General features: G+C 42.9%; 1 protein-coding gene across 1 annotated transcript in view; it reads right to left on the bottom strand.

Annotated features, from left to right (window-relative positions):
* Positions 1-973: 973 nt before the first annotated feature.
* The window catches only part of LOC121330769, a 10,130-nt gene continuing 373 nt past the window's right edge, over positions 974-10,730 (bottom strand). The window contains exons 2-3 of the mRNA XM_041277518.1: positions 3,130-3,160; positions 974-2,786 (exon numbers count right to left, since the gene is read on the bottom strand). Of these exons, the coding sequence (XP_041133452.1) occupies positions 2,392-2,786; positions 3,130-3,160 (426 nt within the window). The 3' untranslated portion in view covers positions 974-2,391. The remainder of the gene's footprint in view (positions 2,787-3,129; positions 3,161-10,730) is intronic.

Raw genomic sequence — 10,730 nt, 5'->3', positions numbered from 1 at the left:
GTTTTAAGTTTACTGTTTCAATTTAAAAGTTAAACATTAAGCAGACAGTAACATTAGTAAAAACACGAGCTGTGGTGAATTACAAACTCAACCCATTCCCTGTGTTTTGGATACAGCAGTGTAGCGCATCCTCCTCTATCTGTCCACCCACTAGTCCATTTTCCCCAACATTACTGTGATCCCAGGCTGTATACAAATTAGTAGGCCGGGTCTTTGAACTACCCGCCACGTATGGTCACTTCTCATTGGTCAGTTTCCCTAGTTAAGGTGTATGCAGCTCCAGGATGGGATCAGGCATTACGGATCAGTGGAGCCTGACCCAGATCCTCATAGTAAAACACCATCTCATGACCCGGCTCCAGTGATCCCAGATCCCATTCCAGTTTTGTTCCCATTGACTTCTATACTGACTAGTAGTGATTATACCAATAGATTATCATGAAATAAAACTTCCAGTACACCTGCAATGTGAGGGGGACGTTTCCCCATCATTGACAAAGTGAGGGGGGCATTTCCCCTGTGCCCTCGTGTTAATTACGCCTGTGCAGACAGTACATGTCTTTGCACAAATGAAAGGTCTGCTGACACAAAAGGGGTTTAACAGGAGAGTTTAGAGCAAAATCCAGGAGAGAGCTGTCTGAGAGAAAACAAACGAGAGAGTCCTGGCAAATAAGAGAGAGAGCTGACATTTCTGCATTAATGTGTATTGTTCCTACAATTAACAAGTGGTATGAAACACAGTGGTGCCCCTGAAACAAACCCAGTGAAAGCAGACAGGGCTTCTTGGGTGCAGAACAACAGAAGGGTTGCACAGGAGCTACTCATGAATGCATACTGTTACTAAACAATACTCCCTTCACTCCATTCTGGTTTTACACAATTCTTTTCCCAGTCGCTCGCCTCTGATACAAAGGACAAAACAAACACTGTGTTTTAATATATTTATTTATCTAAACAAAAAATATAATAATAATGATAATTAAATACAATAGAAAACTGCTGCTTTAAAGCATACTTTCTTCTGTCCTCATTCACACATGGAGTATTCTTTAAACTCATCATCGGTTTACAGTACAGAGACTGTGTGAGGTGCGCCGCTGGTTATGACACCTACATCAGCACAGAGTCTTTGAATAAAATACATTCTGTAGCTCGAAGTCGAGTGTCTTTGGAGTGATTCTGGATATGAGCAGAAAACCAAACAGTAAGACACAGCGTGATACATTCAGGATATCCCATGCGCTCAGGTTAACAGACTAGCTGCTACACAGAGCACACACAGTTCAGACCAGTGGACAGCGCACATGTAGTTGCAGTTCTAGTGTACAATCGTTCCAATGCAGCTAAACCCTTTGAAGCTCTGCCAGTGTTTTTGCAGTTTTTCCATGCTTTTCCCATGGGTGTACGAGGCATTTACCAGAGTTTAGCCCAGTTTGCCATGTTTATTCACTTATACACTTTGCTGGGCTTCTACTGTGGTAAACGTTTAGAAGGGAACTGCAGGTGAATGTTGCTTGTTTATTTGACAAGGGTTACTGGGCAGGGTTGAGGTTTTTGTGGTTCTTCTCATATGACACTGCCCTTGAGAAAGGTGAGTCCAGTAATTGCACTAGGCTTGAATACAGTTAACTTAGTTATACTTCACACAACACAACACAAACCCCCACTGGATTGTGGGAGCAGAGAGCTTTGAGATTGGACCCCAGGCTGGAGGGAGTGCTCTGTGTTTCCCTGTTCTTTATCATTGTTTGTTGGGAGGGGATTCACACAGAATATCAGGCACAGTGCATCGCAGTGAAATGTGTCCTATTTAACCCATTCTACTGAATGGAAAGAATCTGTACCAATCCCAACATAAGATGATGAAACTGACACTTTTGTAAATTAAACACTTACAGCATACACAGCTCAATAATAATATTAAAATAAATACTTTTAGAATAATTACTATTTACAGATTTCTTAAAAATGATGCAAAAATGTTTGTTGTGCAAAAAAAAAAAAAGAAAAAGAACTACGCGTATGTGGTAGAGGACAAAATTCTGAATCAACCTGCCAACCAAAAAAATAAAACACAGAACAGAGGTCCACCAGTCAGGAGCATGAGCCTCGCTCAGGATCGTTTAGCTATTCTGAGCCCAGGGATGCACAGAAATCCCAACTGAAGCCAGCGTCTTCAGACAGACGGCTCTGCACGGCTCCCCTGCTCTTGTCTTGTTTCTTTCTTATTTCTGACACTTGTTCTTGCAGGCTCATCAGTCTGTACCCTAGTGGATATATACGTGTAACACAGCAGTCTCTCTGCCCACTGCCCGCAGACATACAGACACACCTGTGTGTTTCTGGAGGGTGAGGGTTGGGTAGGAAGGTTTTGAATGAAGATCAGTTGGTTTATCCGTCTCCTGGTTTATTAGGGCAGTAGCCCCTCCCCCACAGGTAAACGAAGTCCACATACAGCTCCCTCAGAATGGGGAGCAGGTTCTCTCCCCCTGCGCTTTTTGTCAGGTTGAAATGAACCCGATCTCCAGCTTCGAACTGGAAGAGCTCTTTCAGGCTGTCCTCGGTCTTGTTGGTCACTGGGAAGGACAGCAGGATCTCGTTCTTGTTGTGCATTGTCAGTGTGGCGCTGGAGTCTAATCTCTTCAAGCTTGAGTGAAGCTTGAGGCTCAGGAAGTATGGACCCTTGCAGTGGAACTCCAGCACGGTCTTGTTGTGAAGACTGAACACTTTCTCATCCGCTTTTATATATGCTGTAAACTCCAGGGGTTGAGGGGAGGGTCTGTAATCTGGAACAGAGCCGGGGAGTCAGTTGTGTGTTATAATAACCACATCTCTGCTTAGAGAGTGGCAGTTATGCAAGACAAAGCACGCTGAATTAGTCAAGCAATTCTTATCCCTTTGTTAAATGAGACATACAGCTGTGCAGTGTATTTCAGTTCTTTCACACAGCTTCCCTAGTTTACATTCTAGAAAGACTTGCAATGCAATGCAATATTGGTTGTTTAGTCTGACAGCCAAGTCACAATATTAAATATGTTTGTTGGATAATAGTAAGGTCTGCAAGAGTTCTCCCTGCCAGTCATATCTATACTCTATGTGTACATTCTGAGTGAATTTGTATCTACTCACTTCCTTTGCCCGTCAAGTGGATTTCTGGTGTCTGTAACGAAAGCAAAGAAAGATTTGATTACAACAGTCTGGAAGGAAGAGGCAGCTCCTTCTCGTGCTCTGTACCAATACTTTACCAATCTTTACTAATACAAAGCACTACAAAAAGAGTGATGATGAATAAATAAAGTGATTTAAAATTCAAAAACTCAATGCTACTGGTGTCTCCTGGTAATATAAGTATTGCTGTATATAGTATTACTGTAACAGTCCAGTGCACAGTAATGTGCTCTGAAGATCACATTGTGGTAACTTGCACTACTGTGCTGCTGTTTTGCTACTTTTCATGAATGATGCTGCCACCTAGAGGAAGTTATATTAAAGCAGATGTTGCCGCTCAATGTACAGAGGCATAGATGCTATTAATAGTAATTCTATGGCAAGTTGAATCTCTCAGCCATTCACCTTCATTGGGATTCCGAAAACCTGTTAGAGTGGATAAACAAACGTCACTAAGGGTCCCATTGTCAGCACAGCGACAGCAACCTGAATCAGGGGCACTCAGATTCAGAGTGTAAGCAGCACTTCATTGATTTATTTTTAAGGTAAACCAGCAGGACTTTAAAACCAGGAAAGCTCCAAACTGTGTTTCAGAACTTGTTTAAAAAAACAGAAAGAAAAAGCAGCCGTGCGGTGAAGCTTTGGGTGGGGTACTGTATTCCTGTAGGAATAAACCCATAGAGAATGGCATCTTTCTATTGTGAGATACTGTATTCCTGAAGGAATAAACCCATAGAGAATGTGATCTGTCTATTGTGGGGTATTGTATTCCTGAAGCAATAGAGAATGGGATCTTTCTATTGTGGGGTACTGTACTCCTGAAGGAATAGAGAATGGGATCTTTCTATTGTGAGGTACTGTATTCCTGAAGGAATAGAGAATGTGATCTTTCTATTGTGGGCTACTGTATTCCTGAAGGAATAGAGAATGGGATCTTTCTATTGTGGGGTACTGTATTCCTGAAGGAATAGAGAATGGGATCTTTCTATTGTGGGGTACTGTATTCCTGAAGGAATAGAGAATGGGATCTTTCTATTGTGGGGTACTGTATTCCTGAAGGAATAGAGAATGGGATCTTTCTATTGTGGGGTACTGTATTCCTGAATGAATAGAGAATGGGATCTTTCTATTGTGGGGTACTGTATTCCTGAAGGAATAGAGAATGGGATCTTTCTATTGTGGGGTACTGTATTCCTGAAGGAATAGAGAATGGGATCTTTCTATTGTGGGGTACTGTATTCCTGAAGGAATAGAGAATGGGATCTTTCTATTGTGGGGTACTGTATTCCTGAAGGAATAGAGAATGGGATCTTTCTATTGTGGGGTACTGTATTCCTGAAGGAATAGAGAATGGGATCTTTCTATTGTGGGGTACAGTATACGGAATAGAGAATGGGATCTTTCTATTGTGGGGTACTGTATTCCTGAAGGAATAGAGAATGGGATCTTTCGATTGTGTGTGTTTACCAACCCTTACCATCCCTGTGTCAGACTGCACAAGCGTGGCATTGATTTGTTTATAGGCATTGCTTGAACACCATGCTGTACCGCAGTGAACTGGACCAGACTGGGAAACACACCCTCGAGGTTTGTTTCAGTTTTACACTCTTCAGGATATTCACATCGGGCTCTTTATTTATTTATTTATTTATTTATTTTTCCACTGGGTTTTGAGTTTTGTATTGTGATTGCAGGTCTGTCTCTCAAGCCTGCCCTGGACTGGGGGAGCACCCTTTCTCTTAGGGGGTGAGGGAGGGAGCAGATCAGCCTCATTGCCTCAAGCCTGCCCTGGACTGGGGGAGCACCCTTTCTCTTAGGGGGTGAGGGAGGGAGCAGATCAGTCTCATTGCCTCAAGCCTGCCCTGGACTGGGGGAGCACCCTTTCTCTTAGGGGGTGAGGGAGGGAGCAGATCAGCCTCATTGCCTCAAGCCTGCCCTGGACTGGGGGAGCACCCTTTCTCTTAGGGGGTGAGGGAGGGAGCAGATCAGTCTCATTGCCTCAAGCCTGCCCTGGACTGGTGGATCACCCTTTCTCTTAGAGGGTGAGGGAGGGAGGAAGGGAGCAGATAAGTCTCATTGCCTCACTTTGGGACTTTGGGGGTCAGTGGAATAACTCACTGTACCACCTAGCCCTGTGCTGTTTCATTCAGCAAAAATCATGAAAAGGACAGCTCTGGAATGTGGAAATGACCTGTTTGATTGCATGTTCACTGTCCTGCATGTGTGTGTGTCATTATGATGAATCATCCATTGCTCGACCTGTGGCTAGCAGCAAATCCACACAAAAAAACTAGAAAGATCACCCTATAGCACTGTTCTATCAGCAAGTGGACCAGTAGAAACATCGCCCTCCAGCACTGTTCTATCAGCAAGTGGGCCAGTAGAAACATCACCCTCCAGCACTGTTCTATCAGCAAGTGGACCAGTAGAAACATCACCCTCCAGCACTGTTCTATCAGCAAGTGGGCCAGTAGAAACATCACCCTCCAGCACTGTTCTATCAGCAAGTGGACCAGTAGAAACATCACCCTCCAGCACTGTTCTATCAGCAAGTGGACCAGTAGAAACATCACCCTCCAGCACTGTTCTATCAGCAAGTGGACCAGTAGAAACATCACCCTCCAGCACTGTTCTATCAGCAAGTGGACCAGTAGAAACATCACCCTCCAGCACTGTTCTATCAGCAAGTGGACCAGTAGAAACATCACCCTCCAGCACTGTTCTATCAGCAAGTGGACCAGTAGAAACATCACCCTCCAGCACTGTTCTATCAGCAAGTGGACCAGTAGAAACATCACCCTCCAGCACTGTTCTATCAGCAAGTGGACCAGTAGAAACATCACCCTCCAGCACTGTTCTATCAGCAAGTGGACCAGTAGAAACATCACCCTCCAGCACTGTTCTATCAGCAAGTGGACCAGTAGAAACATCACCCTCCAGCACTGTTCTATCAGCAAGTGGACCAGTAGAAACATCACCCTCCAGCTCTGTTCTATCAGCAAGTGGACCAGTAGAAACATCACCCTCCAGCACTGTTCTATCAGCAAGTGGACCAGTAGAAACATCACCCTCCAGCACTGTTCTATCAGCAAGTGGACCAGTAGAAACATCACCCTCCAGCACTGTTCTATCAGCAAGTGGACCAGTAGAAACATCACCCTCCAGCACTGTTCTATCAGCAAGTGGACCAGTAGAAACATCACCCTCCAGCTGTTCTATCAGCAAGTTCTATCAGCATCAGTGGACCAGTAGAAACATCACCCTCCAGCACTGTTCTATCAGCAAGTGGACCAGTAGAAACATCACCCTCCAGCACTGTTCTATCAGCAAGTGGACCAGTAGAAACATCACCCTCCAGCACTGTTCTATCAGCAAGTGGACCAGTAGAAACATCACCCTCCAGCACTGTTCTATCAGCAAGTGGACCAGTAGAAACATCACCCTCCAGCACTGTTCTATCAGCAAGTGGACCAGTAGAAACATCACCCTCCAGCACTGTTCTATCAGCAAGTGGACCAGTAGAAACATCACCCTCCAGCACTGTTCTATCAGCAAGTGGACCAGTAGAAACATCACCCTCCAGCACTGTTCTATCAGCAAGTGGACCAGTAGAAACATCACCCTCCAGCACTGTTCTATCAGCAAGTGGACCAGTAGAAACATCACCCTCCAGCACTGTTCTATCAGCAAGTGGACCAGTAGAAACATCACCCTCCAGCACTGTTCTATCAGCAAGTGGACCAGTAGAAACATCACCCTCCAGCACTGTTCTATCAGCAAGTGGACCAGTAGAAACATCACCCTCCAGCACTGTTCTATCAGCAAGTGGACCAGTAGAAACATCACCCTCCAGCACTGTTCTATCAGCAAGTGGACCAGTAGAAACATCACCCTCCAGCACTGTTCTATCAGCAAGTGGACCAGTAGAAACATCACCCTCCAGCACTGTTCTATCAGCAAGTGGACCAGTAGAAACATCACCCTCCAGCACTGTTCTATCAGCAAGTGGGACCAGTAGAAACATCACCCTCCAGCACTGTTCTATCAGCAAGTGGACCAGTAGAAACATCACCCTCCAGCACTGTTCTATCAGCAAGTGGACCTGTAGAAACATCACCCTACAGCACTGTTCTATCAGCAAGTGGGCCAGTAGAAACATCGCCCTCCAGCACTGTTCTATCACCAAGTGGACCAGTAGAAACATCGCCCTCCAGCACTGTTCTATCAGCAAGTGGACCAGTAGAAAAATCACCCTCCAGCACTGTTCTATCAGCAAGTGGACCATTTTCAGTTTCCAAGTCACATCAGACTTGTAGATTTCAAAGGAAATATGTAAGAAAATTTCCCCATTAGTCATAACGAGGCTGTTTTTGCTCAAAACAGGCCTTGCTATTCATAGCGTGGGTCTGATAAACACATAAAGTTTTTGATTGTTGCTGGTGTACCGCAAAGTCCCTAAGATATGTACCCAAACTGTAAAATACAATTAATTAAATGAAACAGTTTCAACCCCAGAAAGTGAACATCTCAGGATTGCAATCAAAGGGCTGTCACACATGACTGCAGTCTCTTAGTACCAGCATTGCTTAATGCTGTAGGGCTGCCACCTCTGAGACACACAACACTGGGACCTCCGAACTGAAGGGTGCAGTTTAAAGTGTAAACTGTCTTTAGAAATCCTATATTCATCCAACATTAATAATATTACCACTACAGGATTGACAGACAATTCATACTGTGAGTCTGTTGCACTAGCATTGTATCCTGACTTATCTAACTGGCATTTAGTGTCCCGGGAAGGCATTGCAATCCTGGGACACCTTCTCAAAACCGGGACCATTTAATGAAAACAGGGACAGGTGGCAACCCTAGTTTATGCTCAAGATCAACCATCACAAGGCAGCCCAGTGCTTAATTAACTAACATTTACAATGAAATAAGTTTGTTTTCACCATTATCACAAACCAAAAACCTTCTACACAATTTGCAAGCTTGGTTTGTATATTGCATATTGTAATTGTACTGAAGCAGTTTGAAACACCAATGTCTTATTCAAGTGTCTTGCTGTTATTAAAAGCTGGATGTCTCAACATCTTTTACAGTTAAATCAGGATAAGACAGACGTCCTGCTTTTAGACTCTAAGCAACAGATGGAGTCGACAAACATTGATTTAAGTTTGTTAAACTCAAATGTAAAATCTGAGGTGAGAAACGTGGGGGTTACTTTTGAGACTGAACTTTGCTTTGAATCTCATATTAAACATATTGCTAGAGTCTCTGTCATTTCAGGAATACTGCTAAAGCTAGACCTTTTCTGTCCTTGGATGATGCTGAGAATTAGTCCATGCTTTTATTTTTCTAGATTAGATTACTGTAACTCTTTATTTTCTGGACTTACATGCCATGCTCTATCAACCCTGCAGCTGCTAGAATGAGAATGAGCACAAAAAAAGGGCTCTGATTACTCCTGTACTGGCATCATTGCATCGGCTTCCTGTGCGTTATAGGATTGATTTAAAAGTTTTAATACTTGTATGTAAAGCATTGAATGGATTAGCTCCAGACTACTTGAATGGCATGCTAATTCCATACCACCCTGAACGCAGTCTTGGCTCTGCTGATGCTGGCCTCCTGTGTATTCCGAGGGTGAATCCTGAAAGGATGGGAGAGCCTGCTTTCTGTTTTAATGCCCGCACTCTCTGGAACGGTATACCGTTTTTTATTAGAGACTCACCCTCAACTGCTATTTTAAAATCTCGATTAAAAACATATTTTTAAAATATTGCTTTATCTTAATATTAGTTTGAGTTTTGTTGTTACTTCTGCTTTTAATAATGACATTTGTTTTGTTTGTTTCTGTGTTTTATTCTGCTTGTAAAGCACTTTGAGCTGTATTGCACATGAATTGCGCTATATAAATAGATATTTATTATTACATCTGCGGGCAAGATAAAAGAGCTACAGCAAAACGGCTGCATCACTTCAGGTGTATAGTTCTTGTGATGTTGGCCCCGGATCAACACTGACTCGGCAGTCTCACTCCTCCGAGCGGTTTGGGGAATGCACAGCGAGCCGGGGCAGTGCAAGCGTTTCAGAAAGTGCATTCTCTTATTAAATCACTTTTACACCCGAGAATGTTTCACAGGCAGTAACTTTCCCCACAGTCCCAGTCATCCGTTTAGTTACAGCAACGTGAGCTACACGTTCATTTCCAACATTACATTAATACTAACCAAAAGTATGAATAAATATAAATGAATAAATAGTTTTGCAAAACGACATCATTTGACTTTTTTGTCTTAATACTTTTAAAGGCTCAGAAAAATGATTGAAGAGAATTAAAAGCTGACTGAATATATAAACGGTAAGGGTTTTGTGTAATGAAAAGAACAGGGTTACTGCGCTCGGTTTACTTTTCTTTCAACACAGCTGAAGAAGGGCTGGAATAAATATTGTTTTAATCAGTTACACATCTTGTGTACATCCAGAAAAATACCGGTACAATACATATTCTAATGCTGTTCTGAATCATTATAAAACATAAGTTATTAAGCCTAACTATACTGTAAAAAAAGAAAAAGAACAAAGTCACACAGTTACGGTTCAAGTCAAGTTCATCAAAATCATAAAAACCACAGAAATGCTGTGATAACCGCATCAAAAGCCCTTACCACTTTCTGAACGATATACCCTTACCTTTATATAAATGTGTACTTATATATATGGTGAAAAAATATTTACACATACATACATTGTATCTGCATAGTGACACCGTAAATACATGTGTACTTACACATAACTACAAAGTATACACAAAAGCACAGTTACTAAAAACACTGCAAGTGTTACCCTACACAGATTGCCTACCGTTAATCCCAGCCCCCGCAAGGTGGCGCTGCAATGACCGTGTGTGAACGCCGCCCGATGCGCTGACTCCCAGCACACTGCAGTGTGTTAAACCGTACAGCAGCAATGCACGCCAGTGTGCAAATCACAGCGGGCAGAGTCCAGTGGGGAGCACTGCGCTTCCACTGGGGTCCTTTGTTATTAAGATAAGGGAAATGTCGCAGTCGTGCAATACTGGTATATTTAAGAGGATATTAAACTACAGACAACTGTTTCCTGCGCTCCTTCTACAGGGGTGCAGGTCTAAAGAGAAAAGGAGGAAACATCGCAAAAGCACATCACTGCTTTTAAACAAAGGACTGCTGTACAGTACAAAAGAATCATCTACAAAGTTTGAGGGAAATAGTGGAAAAATCGAACTTTAAAAAGTTATAGATAGATAGACAGATAGATAGATAGATTGTGTGTGTGTGTGTGTGTGTGTGTGTGTGTGTGTGTGTGTGTGTGTGTGTGTGTGTGAGAGAGAGAGAGAGAGAGAGAGAGAGAGAGAGGAGATTGTATTTCAAAAATTTAGCATAATATTTAGCATATATTTGGAAGGGGAAACGATTGTCTATTCAGATATTTCGCAAGGGACCGAGTCCGGTAACATGGGCTATTACTTTTCCATTTATTTTTGCGAAAATAGAAGCCCAATTGCAGTGCATGAAAAATAA

Source organism: Polyodon spathula, chromosome 18 (assembly GCF_017654505.1).
Source record: "Polyodon spathula isolate WHYD16114869_AA chromosome 18, ASM1765450v1, whole genome shotgun sequence".
Lineage (NCBI taxonomy): Eukaryota > Metazoa > Chordata > Actinopteri > Acipenseriformes > Polyodontidae > Polyodon > Polyodon spathula.
The sequence above is the reverse complement of the archived record's forward strand: the minus strand, read 5'-3'. Positions and strand labels throughout refer to the sequence as shown.